Source organism: Sorex fumeus, unplaced genomic scaffold (genome assembly GCF_029834395.1).
Source record: "Sorex fumeus unplaced genomic scaffold, SorFum_2.1 ptg000006l, whole genome shotgun sequence".
In the NCBI taxonomy this organism is placed as follows: domain Eukaryota; kingdom Metazoa; phylum Chordata; class Mammalia; order Eulipotyphla; family Soricidae; genus Sorex; species Sorex fumeus.
The window spans coordinates 59,790,602-59,813,801 of NW_026606063.1; the positions used below are offsets into that span (position 1 = coordinate 59,790,602).

The window sequence follows — 23,200 nt, forward strand, 5'->3', positions numbered from 1 at the left end:
GGGCCCGCCTCTGCTCTTAGTCCCGCCCCTGCCCTTGGATCCGCCCTCTCCAGGCCTCGCCTCCAATCCCAGGTTCGCCTCTGCTCTTAGTCCCGCCCTTGATCTTGGACCTGCCTCCTCCGGCCCCGCCCCCAATCCCGGACTCGCCTCGCGGCCGGCCTGGGAGCTCGCGCTGCCCCCGCCCCTGTACTGCACGCAGTGGCTCTTCTAGCTTCTCGCTGGGAGGCCCTGAGCTCTTGCTGCTGAGACCCAGCGAGGCAGCCCGGGCTCGAACCGTGCTTGGCCATCCCGGCCAGGACTTCTCCCGCTGCCGGCCGGAGCCCGGCTGCTCGGGCGAACCCGCCTCCCGGCAGCGGAGTGGCCCCAGGTGCGGGCCGGGGCGTGGCGCCGGGGCGTCGCGGAGCGGCAGGTGCGGCTTCCGTGTCAAGATGGCCGCCGCGGGCCGCCGCCGCCTCCTCCCCGCCGGGCTCGGGCTGCCGCGCGTCGCCCTCTGTTTGGCCTGCTGGGCGCTGGCTCCCGCGGGCGCCGTGCCCGAGCTCGGGCTCTGGACAGCCACGGTCACTGATGTAAGTGGAACGGGCGCCGGACGGGCGCGTGTCCCGCGTGCTTTTGCGCTGGCCGGGCCTAGCCTCCTGTCGTGTCTCCGGGCCCGGGCTGGGCCGGAGGCGCGCGCTGCCGGCCGGGCGTGCGTGTAGTCCGCCCGCATCGGCTCGCCCGCAGTTCCCGGCCTTCTGCTCCGCCCTGACTTCTGCCTCGTCTGCTCGTTTATTCAGACCCCAGCCCCGGTCACCCCTAACGGCGTCTTTGCCGGGCGGGACAGGTCGCTCTCCTCCGGGTTTGCAGACTCGGGGCCGCACCCCTGACACCGCCAGGACTTTGCGGGGCTTCACTTTCGGCTTCAACTTAGCCCGAGTGCCTCGTCTCTTTTTCTCCTCCAGGGAGAGGGAAAAAAAAAAAAGGAGCATGTAGTGATGTAGTGTAAGTAGGCGCCTTCCCCTCCTTACAACTTCTTGGTTTATTGGGCTCCCTAGCAGCGTTGGGGAGCTGTGGGCGTGAAACCGTGCTGGAAAGTGCGATCGATTAAGGAGGAAATTGGAGGCCTTGAGTTTGATTTCCTCTGGGGTCCCTAGCAGCGTTGCGGAGCTGTTGGGCATGAAACCGTGTTAGGAAGTGTGATTGATTAAGGAGGAAATTGGAGGCCTTGAGTGTGTGGAAACTTCGCATTCCCGGGCAGCCCATTTGAGAACTTGGCATCCAGTTGTAACCTAAGATGATGTGGGCAGGATGCAGAGGCAATTTTTTTATAAAGAGCTGCTACAAAATTGTAAATAAATAGAAGGACCAGGGGGAAATGAGAAGAGGCGTTATCTTCTGCTTTTCTGGGGTTACGGGAACCTCTTGGCTGTTTGGGATCTAGTCTTTTTCACGTGCATTGAGATGTTGTCCAAGTCCAAAAGGCAAGACTTAAGTTTTATTGCTTCAGCCAGATAAAGAGTGATGTCAGAGGTCCCAGAAATATCCTACAAAACAAAAACTGCATGGAGGAAGGAAAGTAGTTCTCTTCCGGAATCTCCAAAGACCTGTGTAGTAATTTTTCTTCCCAGGTTCTTCCGAGTCGCTTCCCTGTTGCATACTGTGCAGATGAGCCTGCTTATTGCATTTTTCCTAACATTTAAAGGCGAGAACCTCATCCATGGTTTCCCCGACTTCTCTAGAGAATGGGCACAATTAATAGCTACTTCACAGGACCAGAGAGATAGTACTGCGAGTTGGGTGCCTATGTGGTCCCATGAGCAGCATTGGGTGTGGCCCAAACCCTTACCTCCCCCCAAGAAAAACTTCAACGAAGTCACAGTAAACAGTACTGAGAGTGACTCAGATCGTTTAACTACTTTACTATGTCTGTAAAGATCTTTGCCCAATATATTGCATGGTGAGTTTCCCAAGACCTAAGGAAAGGAATGGCTTTACTTGCTACTTGAGGCAGTATTTTTTTTCCCTTGGGTCTCTTATATTCTTTAGCGTGGTGTGACCCCACAAAATTCTACATTGTAAAAAGTAGCCTGATCTTTCCCCCACCTTCCATTCCAGCTGTCAGTCAGAACTTGTTCTTCTGAAAGAGATTAAAATGGCAAGTCTTTCATTTGTACTGTGGATCTGTCAGGAAATTGTTCTTGTGATTGTAAATTGCAGCACCAGATTTGTGTCCTTGTCCGGTTATGGTTGTGGGAAAGATGAGTTTTAGACCCACCGTGCCTGAGGCTTACACGATAAGCTGATTGATGTGTAGTAATTACATGCATGACAGCACTTGGGAGCTCTTGCTGGAGAGCAAAAACGGGCAGCTAGCCTTGCTCACATGAGCTGGTCATGCCTGTCCAGGTCTTCATATCTGAGTAGAAACCATCTGGCTGAGAGAAGGAATGGGAGAGAGCAGCGGTTAGGCAGGAAATTCTTTTGGGGAGGCCATACCTGGTGATGCTCAAGGATTACTGCTGGCTCTACATTCAAGGATCACTCCTGGCAGTGCTCAGAGGAATATATATGGTTCTTGGAGTTAAACTCAGGTTGGCCACATGTGACGTTAGCACCCCATCCGCTACACTACCATTCCAGCCCCGAACAGAAGATCGTTGGTGTCTGATCCTGCCATTCTGTTAGAGCTCTCAGAGGACTCTAACATGAAAGCCCCCACCTACCTTCCGTTTCTGAACTAGGTCATGAACCTGAGGCCAGGAGCCTCCAGTCTGTACCCTTGGGGACTAAAGCAGATTGTCAGTGCATGACTAGGATTGCGGGGCAGGACTGCAAGTCCTTTCTGGAGAGGCATCCAAAGAGTCTGCTGGCATTTGGGAATCTGGAATCAGTTGGTGGATACTTGCAGTGTAGGCACAGAATTGCCAGGTCTCTCTTTATGGGCGGGGAAGGTTTAGGCTGCATCTGGTGTTGCTCAGGGTGTATTGACTGAACTCAGGGATCACTCCTCCTGGGGCTCAGGGGATCATATGTGGTGCCAGGGATCAAACCCAGGTCAGCCGCAAGCCAAGCAAATGCCCTACCCACTGTACTATCTTTCTGATTCCAAATAAAGGGTTCTTTTTTTGTTTCTTGTTTTTAGGGGATTTTTTTTTTTTTGGAAGGGAGAGGGGTGTCATGTCTGTCTTTTTTTTTTTTTTTGGGTCACACCCGGCAGTGCACAGGGATTACCTCCTGGCTTTGCACTCAGGAATTACTCCTGGCAGTGCTGAGGGGACCATATGGGATGCTGGGAATCGAACCTGAGTCGGCTGCGTGCAAGGCAAACATCCTACCTGCTGTATTATTGCTCCAGCCCCTCATGTCTATCTTTTAATGGGAAATCTGAACCTATGTTTTTATTAACTAATTTGCAACTATAAAAAGGACCAAACAAACAAAAGTTAAATGGCACCACCACCAACCCCTGCTAACCCTAGTGGCAATTTTAGGGTGCCATTGAGACTTCATAATGGCTCTGGGTGTTAGCTAAGGATGAATGGGCAGTCTTGAGTCTGGAGACAGGAATATCACTTGTTAAATGCACAAGTATAGGCAGGAAAATATTGAGGTCCTGAATGAGGGCAGCTGTTGCAGGAATGGAAGGGAAGAACTGAACTGGGGATGTGTGTGAGATGAAGTGGGCATGGCTGGGGGGTGGGGGGCGATGGAGTAGAGGAACCATGCCTGGGAGGATTGCAGATGGCACCACCTACAGCCAGGGCCGACTCTGTGGGAAGGATGAATTGGTGAGGAGCCAGGAGCCGACAGGAAGGAGCCTGCATTAGAGTGACGTCACTGTGGGTGGCCTGTTGGTCTCAGCCATGGGACTGAAAATGTGGTTCTGGAGCTCAGAGAAGGGCTCGCACCGGGAGCCTTGATATTGTCCTTGGAGTTTCATAGTGGGAGGAGAAAGTTGTTTGGAAAGAGCTGTTTGTCCTGTTTCCTTTTGGTTTTTGTGGAGAGGTGGCGTTGTACCACATCTGATAGTGCCCAGAGCTTATTCCTGAGTGTGCACTACAATCACTCCGGGTGGCACTCTGGCGACCCTTTGCAGTGGCAGGGATCAGACCTGAATTGGCCGCATGCAAGGCAGGTACCTTCACACCAGTACTCTCTGGGCCCTTGTTTTGTTTCTTAATTCTTCATTCTCTGTTCGTTGAACCCAATTTCTTCAGACATGAACTAGCTCATTAATTGGTTCTTTTTTTAGTTACGGTAAGGACGTGAAGAACACATCCTCAATACCATGTCAGGGATGACCAGGCCTGGTGTGGGGTGTGGTGGGCGAGTTCCTGAGGAAAGGGCTTTGAAAGTGGGCCTTGAAGGAGAAGAAAGGAACTCAGTGAAGAAGGAGTAGGGGAAGGTTTTTAAGAAAGTCTGTGGGTTCATCAATAAGGTTGAGAGGGAATGAAGATGCGTGGTTTTATTTATTTTTTGAGGTTTATTACTATTATTATTTTTAATGAATCACCGTGAGATAGTTACAGCCTTACAGACTTGCATGCTTATGTTTCGGTCATACAGTGTTCAAGTACCCATCCCTCCACCCGTGCTCTTTCTCCGTCACCAATGTTTCCAGCATCCCTCCCACCACCCTCTCCCCACCTTGCCTCTGTGGCAGGCACATTCCCTCATACTCTCTCACTCCTTCTGGGTGTTATGGTTTGCAATGCAGGTGCTATCGTGCTTTCTCTTTTTAAGTTATAGTTGTATTTTGTTTGGGGGCCACACCTGGCTGTGCTCAGGGCTTACTCTTGGCTTTATACTCAGTGATCACTCCTGGCGGTGCTCTGGGGACCGTATGGGATGGGGATGCCAGGAATGGAACCCCAGGTTGGCTGCATGCAAGCCCAGCCCCCCACCTCCACCCCTCCCCCACACCCCATCCCCGGCTATAGCAACGCTGGGAGAGTTGGAGCTTACTCTTGGAGAGTTGAAGTGCCGAAGGGACCCATGACAATGTAGGAAGAGGGTGACGATTATGTCGAAAGTTTGTTCATATTGGTGCCAGAACAGCTGCAGACGACCACTCAGCCCGCGCTGGAGCTGCATTCACTGAGCAGTGGCCGCTGCGCCTTCCCTCTGTCTTGCTGGTCCCAGCTAAGGGCTAGAAGCGAGAGCCTTCCCAGCCTAAAGTCAGCTGCAGGCAGGAGAGACGCTGTAGGTGATTTTAAGAAAATGAGCCTGGTGATCAGATTGATGTTTTGAATAAATTAACACCCTGGGGCCAGAGAGATAGCACAGGGGGGTTATGCACTTGCCTTGCACAGGCCAATCCAGGTTCGAACGTGGAATCACCTGTGGTTTCCTAAGCACTGCCGGGAATCACTCCTGAGCTCAGAGCCAGGAGTAAGCCCTGAGCTTACCTTTGGGTGTAGCCCATTCTCCAAGTTCTTTCCCTCATCCCTTCGGATAAAGCAAAACAGCATTCTGGTCTCTGGGGGAATATACAGATTAGAAGTCTTTATTTTCCAGGCTAAGCTTATGAAACGAACAGTAGAAAACACATTTTTAACAAGTTTTTTCCTATATTTTGTTTCTTTAATTTTAGAAATCAGGACCTTTGGTATTTAGGAAAACTATGTTTAATTCTACTGAGATCAAGTTTTCTGGTAAGTATACTAAACTAATATAAATAAAATGTAATTAAATTATAATGACTAGCATGTACTAAAAATTTTCATTAATGTAAGTAAGTATGACCTATATTATAAATGAGGCAGCAATTTTGGTGTTGATCAGGTAGAACATTGTAGGAGTTTCTTTTAGTTCAGTAAAGACAAGAGTGGGTTTTTTTTATCTCAGAAAATGTAATGTAAATCATTCCTTAAAAATGATATTTGAGGGCTTGGAAAAATAGTACAGCCAGTAGAGTGTCTTGCATGCAGCCAACCCACGTTTGATCCCCAATATCCCATTTGGTCCCCAGAACCCACCCAGCATGATTTCTCAGTGCAAAATGAGAAGTAACCCCTGATCACTGCTGGGTGTGCCTCCCTCCCAAAAAAAGATAATTGAAGTCTAATAAAGTAAATTTCAATAAAGATAGTTAATTTTTGTGAGATTTGACTCCAAATCTAGGATTTTAAATGTAAATCAATTTCTTTTTGTTAGCATATGAAATGGCTTCATTGTGATAAATTCTTAGGCCCCTGAAAATTTTCTAAATATACACACGTGTGAAATAAAATATTTAATAGCTAATCATGAGGTAAAAATTACTAGATGTTAGCACATTAATCTTAGATCTTTGACAGTAAGAATACCAGTACAATTACTGATTTTGCGCGACGACCAACAACTCATCGATTTTCGAGTTTTCAGGTTTCTGAATGGACTAATGTTAGGTCAGAGTATTTATCGGTAATTTGGCTAGACAAGGTTTGGGATAAGCAAATTGGCTTCCTAGGATCCAGAGCCTGCCCTGTTTCTGTACCACACCATCTTCTGGTTGTTTGTTGGGTAATTCTGCTGTATTTTGGGACCTGTGCTGACATCAGCTAGAAAGCAGAAGGTGTACACGGCAGTTTGGCGATCACAATCATTAGTGTTGCTAAGAGCTTGGTAAGAGGCAATATAAATCCAAAGTAGGTGAGGAAAAACTGTTGACATTTTAATTGCCTTAATCAAAATATTGGCATCTAGATGCTTTCAAGTCCACTGTCTAGACAAATAAAATTTAAAAGCGTGGGGGGCTGGAGTGATAGTATAGCAAGTAGGGCTGACCTAGGTTCATCCCAGGCATCTCTGAGCACTGGCAGCAGTAAACCCAGATCTGGCCACAAAACAAAGCAAATCAAAAAGGCTAGAGCAGAAAAAAACACGTCTATGGACCACAGAAACACAAAAAATGATTTTAAAACCAGCCATATTTAGTTTCTCACATCTGCCTAATAGACCACAATCTAGAGAGGGATTAATATATATAAAGAGTGAGGCATTTAGAGTAAAGAGTAAAAGAGGGGCAAAAGCATTCTAAAAAGAGGGTTTAACACAAACACACACACAAGTATTTTTTAAAAAAGGGTTTAGCACACACAAAAGCATTCAAAAAAGAGGGTTTCACACACACACACAAACACACACACACACACGATCCATGAGACATGATAGGGAGCTGAGAGGAGTTACAGCTGCTGGCATGCGTGATCCACCTTCTCCCTGACCTGGGAGGCAGGACCAGCAGGTAATTTCACCCTTCCTGGAGCTGCTGCTATACTCTGAAGTTCTCAAACAGCACAGATTTTGTAAAAATGAATTTTTTTTTTTAAAAAAAGGGGAGGTTGAGTCAGGCCAAAGCTGGCAGTGTTCACCCTTCGATGAGAAAGCGGTGTTGAATTGTCACTGTGGCTGTCACGGGTGGGAGGAGCATCTGCCTGAGCGCTGTGCTCACCCACCCAGCACCCTTCACCCAGTGGGTGTCTGGGAAGGCCTGCCGAACGGGGAGAGCCCATGGATAATTATGCTGCCACTGCACAGTTATGGTTCATTCGAGTGAGCAGTCAGATACTCTGCTTCTACTTCTACCTCAAAGGTTTGGTGAAGAAGTGACTCGGTCTCTGTGTTTACACAGAACTAGATTCTCGTATCTCCCAAGCTAAAAAAAAATTTAGAAAAAACTCAATACCCATTCTGTGTAAAAATACTCAGAAAGTGGCCAGAGAGGTGGGGGTTAAGGGGCTTGCTTGCATGCGGCCTACCCTGATTCAAATCCCCCATACCACATACAGTCTGGGGGCACCACCAGGAGTGATTCCTGAGCACAGAGCTGTGAATAGACTCTGAACACTGACAGGTGTGGCCCAAACCTACCCACCCACCTCCCTAAAGAACTCTGTAAAAGAATAAACATCCCCCTCCACTTGATATAGGGCAGCTATGAGAAATATATCTCCAATTTCATACTTTCAATTTTTCCCAGATAAATTTTGATTAATGATAATCAAAATCCAAGCCTATTTTTATATGAAAGTTGAGTAGGCATTCTACGTGTTTGTATGAGAATATGAAGAACCTAGTATAGCAAAACCATTTTGCCAGTGAACTTTTTATTGTTTGATTTCAAAACAAAAAATGGAAATTGTGTGGTACTGGTATCAGGATGGACGTAGATTAATGGAACAGATGAAGGAGCCAAAAATAGGTCCACGTATACCCGGCCAATTGATTTTTTTTCCCTTAAAATGACAGTTCCAAGATAATTTATTGAGGAAAGGATCATCTGATCATCTTCTCGACAGATGATTCTGGACACCTGATAACTGTCAGCATGGACTCTTTTTTTGGGGGGGTGGGTCACACCCGGCGGTGCACAGGGGTTACTACTGACTCATGCACTCAGGAATTACTCCTGGCGGTGCTCGGGGGACCATATGGGATGCTGGGAGTCAAACCCAGGTCGGCTGCGCTCAAGGCAAACGCCCTACCCGCTGTGCTATCTCTCCAGCCCCTCAGCATGGACTCTTACCTGGACTGTGGACTCACATTGTGGACTGTCCTTCTTGGGAACTCCACGTACACATGCTCGGGCCTCTTGGCATTGTCCCACACATCACTGTACCTGTGCTCACTCACCACTCTATCTTCAAGTTAGGGATCTCTGCCATTTCTAATCTGCCATTTTGTTAAGTGAATTTTTGTAATTTCAGTTGTTATATTTCTTTAATCTCTAGAAGTTTAGCTTTGGAAAAAATTTTTTTTTTATTTTTATCCTCAGTAATTTTATATTTTTCTATATGTCTGTGAACATATAGAAACTAACTCGTGTTAGCTATTCTTATATTTTAATTAGTTATTGCCCTCATCTTTCTTATACTGAGTGATCTATTTTGTGGTTATGGGTCAAATTTTTCTGCTGGTGTTTTTATTTAGAAGGTGTGGGCATTTTAAATTTTGCTTTCTCATGAGTTATATAATGTTGGATTCTTTTGACAACTTTGTTCTGGAAGAGAGTTAAGTTTCTATTGTACAGTTTCCTTCTTTCTAATTTTTTGATTTTTGAGTCATACCTGGTGGTGCTCAGGGATTACTCTTGGCTCTGCACTCAGGGATCACTCCTAGAAAGGTTTGGGGGACCATATGGGGTGCCGGGTATAGGATCCCAGTCAGCTGCATACAACACAAGCACCTTGCCCACTGAACTATCTATCGCCCACCTGTTTTTCACTTGGTCCCCTTCAGGCCCCCTGGATCTGGGTGTCTGTGTTCTCTTAGCAATAATATTGTCTTTGACTGTGGCTTCATCAGGGTTGCCTCCTGGCCCTCTGGGACCTGTAATTCTTATGTTGTTCCTCTTAAATTCATCCCAGAGTTTTCTTGAATGCTGTTTGTTTATTTTGAGGCTTATTTCCATGTCTCTTTTGTGTGGAGATTTTCTTCACCTTATCTTGAAGTTCACTGCTTCTGTCCTCAGCAGCTGTTACTCTGCTGCCAAGGCCTTCACCTGATAAGTTTCTCAATTTTGTCATTTCCAGTTTCCTCATTTCTGCTCACTTATCCTTTTGTGTCTTATTGGATGTGCATTTCATTGTTTCTTTGAGCTCCTTAAATATCCTCAACATTTCCCCTCTGAGGTTCTGATCAGAGAAGTTTTAGAGCTGGTTAATACTGGTGGAGTTTTCCGGGCTGCCATCCTCACTCACTAAGCGTGGTGGGGTTTTGCCTTGCTTCCCCATGTGACTGCTGCAAGCTGGAGGTGTTTCTTGTGTGTTTTTGTGTGGCTAGGTAACTGGAGTTAGGATGTCTTTGAATGTTCATGGTGAGATATCAAGTAAGACCACCCCACTGCCTCTGCAGTGCCCTGTCAGGATGGTCAGACAGTCTTCTCACACAGCCGAGGCCCAGAAGCCTCCAGGGCACATGCCCAGTAAGATTGATTGGGTATCTTCTGAGGCTTCACTACCCAGGTAACATCACTGCTGCCATGGCACCTGGACTTGTGGCAGTTCTTTTCAAGCCTGAACTGGGCTGCTGTGTCTCGCCTAGACACAGCACATCACGAATACTGGTGGCCGGTATTCTCACTCAAGGACAGAATAGCGGGGTAGTCCCCTTTTTAGGGCTTTTTAGCTTTGACTTGATGTTTCTTCTGTCGCCTGGCTGTCTGCACCCGTCTTCTTGGCTTCAGGGCCCTTCGCTTAAGCCGGCCTCTCCACCTCCTGCAAGATGGGAAGGAGCCTTTCTGGCTCTGTTGGGAATGTCTGTTAGAATGGAGCCTTGGCTTCAGTGCCACTTCTGAGGTGGGACCCTTCTACAGCTTTTCAACACAGAAAAAGTCTTCTCCACTCTGACTAGGGGGCACTCATAAAGTTCCCACCACCTCTGTGTGAACTCAGAATTATTAGTCTTCTTCTTTTGCATGGACAAGCTGCTATTTAAGGGAATCTCTGCAGATTCTTTTCTTTTCTTTTTTTTTTAAAGTGGGGGGTTGGGGCCACACCCAGCAATGCTCAGGGCTCACTCCTGGCCTGGTGCTCAGAGAGAAGTCCGGGAACTGCTCAGGGGACCATCTGCAATGCTGAGTATCAAACTCCTGTACTGTCTGGCCCCAAGATTTTTCTTGGATGGAAAAGGAACGATTCCAAAGTAGTGCTCATGGGCCCCCAAGTCCACTCGCAGTGATTGTTTTTATTTTGGGAGCCACACTCAGTTGATGCTCAGGAGTTTATTCCTGGCCCAGGAATTCCTCAAAGCAGTGCTCAGGGGGATCATAAGGGATGGCTGGGGATTGAATGTTAATTGACCTCATGCAAGGCTGAGGTCTATCCCCAGTACTATCTGGCCCCTGAAATTCTTTGAAAGAGAATTCAGTGTGAGGACCCAAAAATCGAGCCTGCTGCTCAGGCCATGTGTGGTACCAGCACTCTACCTCAGCTCCTCTCCAGGTTTCTTCCTTTTCTTTATTGTTGGTTTGGGGGCCACGCCCAACCAATGCTCAGGGTTTACTCCAAGCTTGATGCTCAGGAGGTCACTCCTGGTAGGGATTGGGGACCATCTGTATTTCTGGGGATCAAACTTGGGTCGGCCACGTGTAATGCAAGATTTGCCTCACTCCCCCTCCCCCTTGCAGATTTTCTATCTTCTTTTCTCCTGATGTAGCTTCTTTCAGTCCTTGGGTATATTCTAGCCCAGAAACTCTGCCAGCCTCAGCCTTTTGGATTTTTCTCTCTTTGCTCTTTGAGTCTCTCTGCTTCCCTGCCTTTGATATGGCTTGTAGTGATCCTTGCCTTTCAGTAGTCATGAGTGCAGGCAGTTCCTTATCATACTAGGCCCGGCTGCCCAGGTGACTCCCAGCACCATAGCACAGGATCTGTGGATCTCTGAACTGAACCACCTGCAGCCCTGCTCACTGAGCTGGGGCTGGGAGGGTGTCCCAGCACCCAGGCATCATCTGGGAGCTGCTCCCATCACCACAAAATACTTAGCATTTGGATAAATTCAGTCACTGCTGACTTCACTCTACAGTCACCGATTCTCTTTTTCTTCCAGTACTTAGTCACCCCTAACATGGGATTACCACCTCTCCTGGGTCAGGTGATAAAGTTGTGCGTCTCCAACCCTTGATGTGAGAGGGACTAGGGGAGAGGATAGCTAAGGCCTAACAGGCCTTGATAGAGTGAGGGATTTAGAACAGAAGTTCAAAGGTGCCCTGAGCACCACCAGGAGTGATCCCTGAACACATAGCCAGCAGGAGGCCCTGAGCACCACTGGCAGTGGGTCCAAAAGTCCAAACCAAAAAACCCCAAAGCAGCTCTGGGCAAGACTCTGGGCAAGGCACCTCTCACAGTCCACAACATGAAGAAACCCTTTGGTAAAGGACGCAGAGAAGTCAGCCAGGTTAAAGGGAAGTGTGCAGAAGACACAGATGGTCAGGCTGCGTGAGAGCAGGGTGCGGATGTGACACCGTGAGAACCACCTGCTCTAGTCAGATCAGGGCAGGAGGGGGGAGCTGGCACTGCGGAAGAGTGATTTCACCAGGACTCTGATGCATGAAGGGGTTTTCTTGATTCTGTGTATGACAGGGCACCATCGAAAGATTTGTCTGGAAGGGCAATGTGATCAGACAGACTAGTAAGAACTAATTCTAGAACTGAAGCAAGTTCCTCCTGGGCAGCACCGGGACCCCTGCAGTGCTGGGACTCAAAACGGGGGACAGCTTCATGCACAGCATGAGCGTTATCTCTGCATTGCTTCTGCACTGCCTCCTACGAGGCTGACTGACACACTGGACTTGGCATGGAGGAAGTGAATAGTTTAGGAACCTCTGGTCAATGAGAACTTAACGTAATGAATCTGTTTATCTCATTTTTCAGTGACTTTTTTTGGAGGAATTAGATAGTATTTTACTCAACATTTCATTAAAGTAGTCCATTTTTATTTTTCATTGAATAACCATCAGATACAGTTACAGACTTATAAACTTTCGTGATTAAGTTTCAGTCATACAATGATTGAGCACCCATCCCTCCCCCAGTGCCCATTCTCCACCAGAAATGTTCCCAGTATCCCTTCCACCACCCCTACCCCTCCCCATCCCCTGCCTCTGTGGCAGGCACATTCCCTCTTACTCTCTCCCTCCTTTTGGGTGTTCTGGTTTGCAGTATAGGTACTAAGAGGCTGTCATGTTTGGACCATAGTCTACTTTCAGCACTTATCTCCCATCCCGAATGATTCCTCGAACCATCCTTTACTTAGTGGTCCCTTCTCTATCTCAGCTGCCTTTTCTCCCTGTGAGGCTGGCTTCCAAGCCATGGTGCAATCCTCCTGGCCCTTACCACAACTGTCCTTAGGTGTTATTTTCCTGTTATGTTCCTTTATATTCCACAAATGAGTGCAGTCATTCTATGTCTGTCCCTCTCTTTCTGACTAATTTCATAAAGTAACTTATTTTTGCATTCTTGGAACCTTACACATTGCAACATCTTGTCATATATATAATTTTTTAATACGAGACTTTCTTTTTCTGAACAGTTAAATCATTCAGTTGTTCTGGACCTATGAAGTTTACCATAGAATGGCATTTGAAGTACCACATCTGTTACAATGACTTCTATAACCTGGAAGTAAGTAAAGCACAGTTTTTAATTTATGTGAAGCTCTGAAGGGAAATGATAAATACAAAGCATCAATAGAGCATCCACTATGGGGACTAGAAATACAGTAGCCTTTGAAGTCCCACTGATTTTTTTTCGGGATTTCAACAGTAAGTGTTCTAATTCAAAGTTTCTGCTTTCTGAGAAGTATCTAAACGTTTCTTCTTCAGTTCTTAAGAGAATTGTTAGTAAACGTTTAAGTCACCTAGGTAGAAACCATAAATAAAGGGTCCGTGGGTCACATGCAGATATAAAACAATTGAAAGATAGTGAGATTTTATTGCATTCAAGTTATCAGATGGGAAGCCTTGGACTTAACGTAGGTCTAAGATGTGAGAGGAAGAAAGGAACCAGGCAGGGGAGAAGGGAGAGTTGGGAGGGGAGGAGGGAGAGGAAGGGGGAGTCCTAGATGGGGATGGTGGTGGGGAGGGGGCCAACTGGGAGGGGACAATGGAGGGACCTGGCTATGGTCAAGAATATTCCTGGCTCTGAGGCTGGACTCCCGCTCTAGGAAGTCCATGGGTTCCCTGGGCCAGGGTTTCCGTTCAGTTATTCTTATGATGGTTGCTTGGATCAGTTCCTTTCCTGCTTCTCTGTTATCTGTCAACTCCTAGTTTGAATAATGTGCAGATATCCAAATTCATTCTCCTTGAACACCTGCTTTATCTCCCAGTATTTCCCCTGATATATTTACCCCTTGCCTCAGAGCAGAGCTGCTCACTAAAAGTCAGAATGAGAAAGGTATGGGCTGACTGGTTTCAGGTTTAGGTGAAATAGAAATTGACAAGCAGATGAGATGAATCAGATCTCTGGGTTCTGACAGAACTGGCCACCACAGGGCAGGACGTGTGAGCCAAACGTCTAAAACATGCACCATGCTATGAACCAGTGTTACCTTAATGACAGAAAAGAAAAAGATGCTCACTTAAACAGTGCAGTTATCACGTGACAAGACCTGGATCGTTCTGAAGCATATCAGGGACAGTCAAAGTGATGGACATTCTGTAAACATGTAAGCATGTAAGCATGTGTTTTTTTTTTAGTGAAACACCATGAGGTACAGTTGTAGACTTAAAAATTTTTGTGTGGGCCGGAGCGATAGCACAACGGGTAGGGCATTTGTCTTGCATGCGGCCAACCCAGGTTCAATCCTCTGCATCCCATATGGTCCCCCAGCACCACCAGGAGTAATTCCTGAGTGAAGAGGCAGGAGTAATCCCTGAGCATCGCTGGGTGAGACCCAAAAAGCAAAAAAAAAAAAAAAAAAATTGTGCTTGGGTTTAGTTATACAATGATCAAGTACCCATCCCTACATGTGGGTTTTTTTAATTAGTCCTGTGATTCTTGCCTGATGAGTAAGTTGCTACTGTGACAGTTGCAAAATGATGATTTTTCAAATTCTAGTTTTTTTCTTCTACATTTATTAGCATTCTGTAAGTACGTTCTGCCTTCCCCTTTGCTCTTTTTTACCTGTCAGTTGTCAATAAGAGTTCACTCTTTTCTTTGGTAAGTGAGTTGTGATGTATTTCTGTTCTTATTAACTTCACTTGTATTGTCCTATCTTTCGCCAGTGGGCACTAGCTTAACCTACCTTCGATGCCTGCTAGCCATAGTTCTGTCACAGTCACCCTTTGGAAGAAATGAAACACTTCTGGTTATGATACTTGAATATTAATAATTTGAATATAGGGGAGCCTCTCCCATACATTCAGTTGACTTAGCAGCTTTATGTTACAGTTGGATTTATTTTTTTTCCGATCAGATAGCTTGCTTTCTCTGTCTAATTGCCTATACATGGGAAAAATTCTTGTTATACAGTGTTTCCTTCCAATCGTGCGGTAAATCACTCGCTCTTAAGATTATGCTTGCATTTTATATCACTATATGAGCCAGTTGGACTAGTTGAGATGTTGATTACTTCAGTTATATGTAAAACCATTTTCAAAACTTTTCCAACATTTTGTTTCACCTGTTTCCAGTTTTGGTAACTTGTATATGTTTAATTATCTTTTACTAAATTATTTGTATTGTCTTGGGTAAGCAGTATGGAAATAAGCCTTAACCTAAATCTTATTTTGGGTAGGAGCAGTTACAGAAGCATCAGCTGACTATCAGTGAAGACTTTTGTGGTAGTTATTTCAAGAACCCTGATTGTTGGACAACGAAAAATGAGAACTTAGATTGCAACAGTGATTTACAGGTGTTCCCCTCATTTAATGTGAGTATGAGTTTCCCTTGTTAAAGCAGAATCTATTTTGGGCATGAGTGATAGTACAATCGGTAGGGTGCTTTCCATGCATGTGACTGACCCAGGTTCACTCCCAAGCACTGCCATAAGTGATTCCTGAGTGCAGCATCAGGAGAAACCCCTGAGTAGCATTGCATGTGGCTTCAAAAGAACAACAAATAAAAAAACGCCAGGATCTATTTTAATACCATGAGTATCTGTTAATTATCTTAACTGTTTTGATAAAACAGCACTTAGACTTGTTTTTAGCTTTAGTTGTGTCTGGAGTAAAATAAGGCATTTTATCACTATTCTGTATCTTCCACCTTTTATCGCAGAGCCATTCCAAGAGGAACTGTTTATCATCCTTTTATGACCTACAGCAGTTCATTTCTCATCCTCCTTTCTGTCCATTGCTGTCAGACCTTTGCCCCCAACATTCCTTCAGAACTGCTCTAGGCAAGATCCTTGGTATTCTCCCAGTTGTTAAATTCTCTGATTTGCTGCTATTCCGAGACTTCTGTGGCTGTGCTTGCTAGGTTTTTCAGCATTTTAGTACACCAAAAGTTTTCTCTCTCCTCCTTGTGGAAGATGAGATTCTAAGATACTCATGAGCAGTCAACCCTGGGCTATATAGGTCAGTATAACTAACTTGGCTTTTTTTATACTTGACTATGTAAGAAAAATATGTAGCGAAGATTTCTAAAGAGCTTAAAGGAGTTCTTTTTAAAGTGTATGCTGAAGTATCACGCAATGAAATACATATTTAAGAAGTCAGCAGTTTGCTAAAGATTTCAAAACCTGTACCACACCCCATGCATCCAGCACAGAATATATTAGCACTTAGAGATCCTATCACATCCTCATACTCTCCCTACCAATGACATTCAGTTTTCTGATTAAGTGCTTTTTCTTTTTTCCTTTTTTTGGTGTGTGTGTGGGGATGGGGGAGTATACCCAGTGGTGCTCAGGGATTACTCCAACTATCTCTGGGGACCATTTTGGGTGACAAGGATTGAATCCAAAACAGCTGCATGCAAGGCAAGCACCTTCCCTGCTGTACTATCTCTCCAGCCCCCTAAATGATTTTTCAAAGACAGGATTTGGCTACTCTGGTTTGGAGTCCAGTCAGATTTGTTCTCTATAGTCTTCAGTTTTCAGAACTTTGGTTTTTCTCTTACCATGTTTTCTTAATTATTAAACATTATTTTCCCTTCATAGAAATACAGCGGTATATAATAGAAAAATTTTTTTTCCAGAATAAAGACCTAATAAATGGCAGAAATGTTTCAAACCAGGAAGGATCAATGGTATGTCATTTTATTTGTCCTTAAAGCAAATCTATAAAAGTCATAGTGAGATTAGAAAAAAACCTGATGGATATAAAGTAGGATTATAAGAATTGGCAATATAAAGTATGATATTAGAACTGGGGAAGATGGAATGCATGTAAAGCAGGATTAGCAGGGTGGTTGTTGGTTTTTTTTTTTTGGGGGGGGGGTCAGTTTTCAGATCCCAGACATGGAAAGTGTACATTCATCACTGCTCCTAAACAGTGTATTTGTTATACCTATGAATTTTACACACACTTGTTCCTGTCTTTGTGGGATATCCCTTTTTTTTTAAATTTTTTTTTTTATTAGTGAAACACCATGAGGTACGGTGTATAGACTTACAAACTTTCGTGCTTGGGTTTCAGTTATACAATGACCCATCCTTCCACCAGTGCCCATTCTCCACCACCACTGAACCCAGCCCTCCCCCTCCCCCCACCCCGCCCCACCTCTGTGGCAGGGCTTTCCCTTTTGCTCTCTCTTTCCTTTAGTGTGTTGTGGTTTGCAATAGAAGTATTGAGTGGCCATCATGTTCGGTCTATAGTCTACTTTCAGCATGCATCTCCCATCCTGAGCGAATCCTTCAAACACCCTTTACTTGGTGTTCCTTTCTCTATCTGAGCTGCCTCTTCACCCAGCATGTGCTGCCAGCTTCCAAGCCGTGGAGCAGACCTCCTGGTACTTTTCTCAACTATTCTTGAGTGTTCATCTCCCATTCTGTTACTTTATATTCCCCAGATGAGGGCAGTCTTTCTACGTCTGTCCCTCTCTTTCTGACTCATTTCACTTACCATGATACTTTCCATGTAGAACCACTTGTATGCAAATTTCATGACTTCATCTTTTCTAACAGCTGCATAGTATTCCATTGTGTAGATGTACCAAAGTTTCTTTAACCATTCATCTGTTCTCAGGCACTTTTTTTTTCCCAGATTTTGGCTATTGTGAACAGTGCAGCAATGAACATACAAGTACAGATGTCATTTCAACTATACTTTTTTGCCTTTCCGATATATATTCCCAGGAGTGGTATTGCTGGGTCAAATGGGAGCTCAATTTCTAATTTTTTTGAGAATCGTCCATACTGTTTTCCAAAAGGACTGAACCAGTCGGCATTCCCACCAGCAGTGAAGGAGGGTCCCTTTCTCGCCACATCCGCGCCAGCACCGGTTGCTTTTGTTCTTTTGGTTGTGGGCCAGTCTCTGTGGTGTGAGATGATATCTCATTGTTGTTTCGATCTGCAGCTCCCTGATGATTAGTGATGTAGAGCATTTTCTCATGCGGTTTTAGCCATTCGGATTTTTTCTTTGACAAAGTTTCTGTTCATTTCATCACCCCCTTTTTTTTTTTTTTTTGCTTTTTGGGTCACACCCGGCAATGCACAGGGGTTATTCCTGGCTCATGCACTCAGGAATTACTCCTGGCGGTGCTCGGGGGGCCATATGGGATGCTGGGAATTGAACCAGGGTCAGACACCCTACCCACTGTGCTATCACTCCAGCCCCTCATCACCCCATTTTTTGATGGGGTTAGATGTTTTCTTCTTGTGGAGTCCAACCAGTGCTTTGTATGTCCTTGATATCAACCCCTTATCGAATGGGTATTGGGTGAATATCCTTTCCCATTCTGTAGATTGTCTTTGTATTTTGGTCACTGTATCTTCTGTGGTGCAGAAGCTTCTTAGTTTAATATAGTCCCATTTGTTTATCTCTGTTTGCACTTGGTTGATCAGTGGCATGTCATCTTTGAAGATACCATTACCCTCAATATCATGGAGGGTTTTGCCGACCTTGTCTTCAGTGTACCTTATGGTCTGGTCTGATGTTGAGATCTTTAATCCATTTTGATCTGACTTTTGTGCATGGTGTCAGGTCGACGTCTAAGCCCATTTTTTTGCATGTGTTTGTCCAGTTATGCCAGCATCATTTGTTAAAGAGGCTTTGTGTGAAAGCCTTTTTTTAAAGTTTTGGCCATCACAGGAACTTTTTTGAAGCCTTCTTGCTTCAGAAATTGACACTACACTGTAAGGATATAAAGAGTTAGGGACTGGGGTGGGACTTCCGGAAGAGGCAGAGAGAGGTACAGCAGAGTCCTCAGTACCCTCTAGGTGTGGCCTCAACTTTCTGAAAAGGACAGAAAGAAATTGATCCAAACCAGGTCCCGGGGAGGATCTGGAGTTGGGGGAGTTGCTTAAGTTGGAGTAGTTAAGAGTTCAGAAAGGTTTAAGAGTTGTGCAGGACAATATGGGCATTCCTTCAAAAACTAGAAATTGAGCTTCCATATGACCCTGCAGTACCGCTTCTGGGAATACATCCCAATGGTGCAAAAAAGCACAGTAGAAATGACATCTGCACCTGTATTGTATTACAGCACTGTTCACAGTAGCCAGAATCTGGAAACAGCCGAGTGCCCGAGAACAGATGATGGTGAATGAAACTTTGGTACATCTACACAATATATCTAGGCAGCTGTTAGGAAGATGAAATCATGAAATTTGCTTATAAGTGGATGGTTATTTAGAGTATCATGCTAAGTGAAATGAGTCAGAAATAGAGGGACAGACATAGAATGACTGCACTCATTTGTGGAATATAAAATAACATGATACTGATACCCAGGGACAGTAGACACAAGGGCCAGGAATATTGCTCCATAGCTGGAAGCCTGTCTCCTGAGCTGGGGGAGAAGGCAGCTGGAATAGAGAAGGGGTCACTAAGTTAGTGATGGTTGAAGGAATCATTCGGGATGAAAGATGTGTGCTGAAAGTAGTTAAAGGACCAAACATGATAACTTCTCAGTATCTATATTGCAAACCATAATGCTCAAAAGTAGAGAGAGAGTATGGGGGAAATTGGCATAGGGGCAGGGGGAGGGTTAGATAGTGTAGGGGGGCAGTATACTGGGGACATTGGTGGTGGAGAATGTGTACTGGTGGAGGGATGGTATTGTATGATGGAAACTCAAACACGGAACTTTTGTAACTGTGTTCCACAGTGATTCAATTAAAAAAAAGTTGTGTAGGAACTGGGAGCAGGCTAGGAGCGGGTCGAGCATTTTTCATACCTTGACTTTCTTTTTTTTTTTTTTATTTTGCTTTTTGGGTCACACCCAGTACTCCTGGCTCTGCACTCAGGAATTACTCCTGGTGGTGCTCAGGGAACCATATGGGATGCTGGGAATCAAACCTGGGTCGGCTACATCAAGGCAAACACCCTACCCGCTGTGCTATCACTCCAACTCATACTTGACTTTCTTTCCTCTGCTTTTGGCACCATGCCCAGAGGTGGTCAGGCCTCACTTCAGGTGCTGCACTCGGGGGTCACTCCTGGGTGCTTGGGGGACCACGTGGGGTGCTGCGGACAGAAACTGGGTCAGCTGTATACAAGGCAAGCTCCTTCCCCACTGTGTTATTGCTTTAGCGCCCACATAGCATGGCTTTTCTGTTTTCTTCAACCACCTGAATGAGTAGTGGGAAGATGAGGAGCTGTGCGGAGAGGTAGCACAGCAGGTAGGCTTCTTGCTCCCCTCAGGCTGACTCCACTTCAGGTCTCTGAGCCTGGAACCGGGATTCCTGAGTACCACCTGAAGGGGCCCCAAGACAAATGAGTGATTTGGGACTCGCTCACTCGCCCAGCAGTGGCCAGGAGAAGCTCTTTGCCATGTCCCTAGTGAGGTGGAAAAGTCGGAAGAAAAGGAAGAGACATATTCAGGAGAAAGAAGGAAGAGCTTGGCCCTTGTGTGGGTGTGTCTGACTGTCGTGGCCATTACTGGTCATTGCTAGTCCTCACCAGGAACAGCTAGTAACATAAAAGCTAGTGCAAATTCAGCGATTGAGACTGTGTATTTATGTATGACTCTGACATCCTCAGTTCAGTTAAAAAAAATTAAAAACTTTTTATAATAAATGATATTAGGATGGGAAGAGAGAAGCTGGGGGGAAATGGTTTGAATGGTGATACTGAATAAATTGAATAAATTATAGTGTGGTAATATTAGAGGGAAAACCCACAGAAAAATCAAAAGCAGTAATCACTCAAGAGAACCACGACTCTTACCTGCCTCCATTCCTTTGGGTCAGAGAGGACAGTAGTTTTGGAAAAAAAACAAAGTCCACTGTGTTTCTTTTTCTACTGTCTTTTTTTTTTTTTTTTTTTTTGCTTTTTGGGTCACACCCGGCGATGCTCAGGGGTTACTCCTGGCTCATGCACTCAGGAATCACTCCTGGCAGTGCTCGGGGGACCATATGGGATGCTGGTAATCGAACCTGTATCGGCCTTGTTGGCTGCGTGCAAAGCAAACGCCCTACCCGCTGTGCTATTGCTCCAGCCCCTCTACTGTCATTCTTTTTCACTAATTTAACTCGGTGTTTTAGAAGGGTGGTCTAAGTCAATTATAATCGTTTTAAAGTGTGGTGAACTATTTGGCTCATATCTTTTGTACCAACTAAAAAATTAAAGAAGTTTCCCTTCTCCCCTCTTGTTTTAGGATGTTGTGGCCAGGACACAGAGAGATGGGTTTCATATCTTACTTGTTTCTATTAAAACGGACAGGACAGATGCAAGTTGGAGTTTGAATGGTATGCTAAAATTGCGAACCTGCTCACAGTTCTTTTCTGTGTTCTTGTCATTGATCTAAGTCTATTCAGTGTTAAAACTCCACACTGGAGATTAATATCTGTTATCACAAAAATTCATAATCTTGTTTATTTGGGGGATTAAGTTGCTTTCTTAATGCGTTCATATGTATGCGTGTACATAATGGATTGGAAAATGAATATTGACTTAAGGTAAATTTAGAACTATTTATATTTGTGGCCGGAGCAGTGGTCCAGTGGGGACGGTTAGCATGCAGCTGACCAGGCCCATCCATGGGCTCAGTCACAGAGCCAGGAGTGATCTCCTGAGCACAAGCTCTGAGAACAGGTAAATATGTGTCAGCCCCCTCTACACCCCCCTCCCCCCCAAAAGCCACCAAATTTGTAGACTTTCCCACCCCCTTGGATTTCATTTAAGCTGCAGCAGTGACTGGGGGGATCAAGCACCAGCAGTTTTTTCTCCCCAACAGCGCTGGCACAGGCTCCTGCCAGCAGACCACCCCTTCTCCCCCACCCAGGTTTATTCTCTGCCCCAGATTAAGCAGATTCCTCACAGGCTCCCATTAATCCCCTTGTTTAAGGGGAAGGACCACACCCAGCAGTGCTTAGGGGCTACAACAGGCTTGACTGCTACTGTGATCAGGGGACTATGTGGTGCCAGGGGTTGAACCCCGGGTTTCTGCATGCAGAGTCTTATCTCCAGCCTTCTGTGTCATCTCCCCAGACCACAACAAGAGGGTGAATGTTTTTGAACCATCTGGTTGCTTTGACCTATCTCCCAGATAGCATGTGAGGGTCCCAGATGTGTGCAGATAACTCTGACTCAGCCACGGGGTACCGAGGTACATTGCACAGGTCAGGCTTCTCTCGCCAGCCCTGGCAGAAGGCTGGGCAGCTGACATCAGCCAGTAGAGGGCGCCCCTGGCATTCTGCTGCCTAGCTCTGTGCCCTCTTCCTTCCGGGATTGATTCTTTCTGACACCAGTAGTGTGCTGATAGCTGGGCCAGTCTCTGAGCCCTGGCACCAGGGTCTGTCCTGTGCTGGCCACTCATTACTATTGCTCTCTCAGATGACAACCCACCCCCATGCTGACATTCCGTGATTCATCCCCCAAGTTGTGTGAAGAAAGTCAGGGTCTTGGGCATGAACTTCAGCGGGGTGCAGTTCTAAGGCCAGAACTTTTGTGCTGTCTCTGGGAAGGGGGGATTTGACCTGGGTGTTCTCCCAGCGCCTATATAGGCAAGAGTATCTTGATACCCATGGCATATCATCAGGCACTAGTCATTATCCAGTTTCCAGTGTGCTGGGTGAAAATCAATTGTTTGTTACTTCTGGGAAGTGAAGTTATGCTTGAAGACTTAAAAGGCCAGTGTCTAATTCTTTCATTTCTTTGTTTCCACTCTTACCTTCATCAGTGTCTCTTTCTATGAAGGGGCCACATGGCTATATCTCTGCATCAGATTGGCCGCTAATGATTGTGAGTAAGCCATTATTTAATTTCTTTTTTTATATTTTGTATCTTAATTGGAAAACTAGTGCCCTAGAGCGTTGACATACTTTCTATTTCTGGTTTGAGTAACTAGAAAATACAGCAATCGGTTATTGCTTATAGAAAGGGTTAATTGAATTGTTTCTCTCCCTACAGTTTTACATGGTGATGTGTATAGTGTATATTTTGTATGGTGTGCTCTGGCTGATGTGGTCTGCCTGTTACTGGAAAGATATATTAAGGATCCAGTTCTGGATTGCTGCAGTTATTTTCCTGGGAATGCTCGAAAAAGCAGTGTTTTATAGTGAATACCAAAATCTCAACAGCACGGGGCTATCAAGTAAGTCGAGTCTCTCTCTGTGAATGTGAATTCAGGGGCTCTAGGCGTTTGCGAGTGCAGCTGGAGGGGCGCCTCCTTCACGCGGTGTGTGCTGGGGATATCAGTAT

General features: G+C 45.5%; 1 protein-coding gene across 3 annotated transcripts in view; it reads left to right on the top strand.

The window, feature by feature from the left end:
- Nucleotides 1-213: 213 nt before the first annotated feature.
- TMEM87B (transmembrane protein 87B) overlaps nucleotides 214-23,200 on the top strand; it is a 49,274-nt gene continuing 26,287 nt past the window's right edge. For 2 of the 3 annotated variants that reach the window (XM_056128825.1, XM_056128822.1), the window contains exons 1-8: nucleotides 214-566; nucleotides 5,570-5,630; nucleotides 12,988-13,079; nucleotides 15,193-15,327; nucleotides 16,596-16,646; nucleotides 21,156-21,246; nucleotides 22,680-22,741; nucleotides 22,910-23,093. In XM_056128825.1, coding sequence (XP_055984800.1) covers nucleotides 429-566; nucleotides 5,570-5,630; nucleotides 12,988-13,079; nucleotides 15,193-15,327; nucleotides 16,596-16,646; nucleotides 21,156-21,246; nucleotides 22,680-22,741; nucleotides 22,910-23,093 — 814 coding nt within the window. In that variant the 5' untranslated portion in view covers nucleotides 214-428. The remainder of the gene's footprint in view (nucleotides 567-5,569; nucleotides 5,631-12,987; nucleotides 13,080-15,192; nucleotides 15,328-16,595; nucleotides 16,647-21,155; nucleotides 21,247-22,679; nucleotides 22,742-22,909; nucleotides 23,094-23,200) is intronic. The other variant, XM_056128834.1, reaches the window with a different exon arrangement.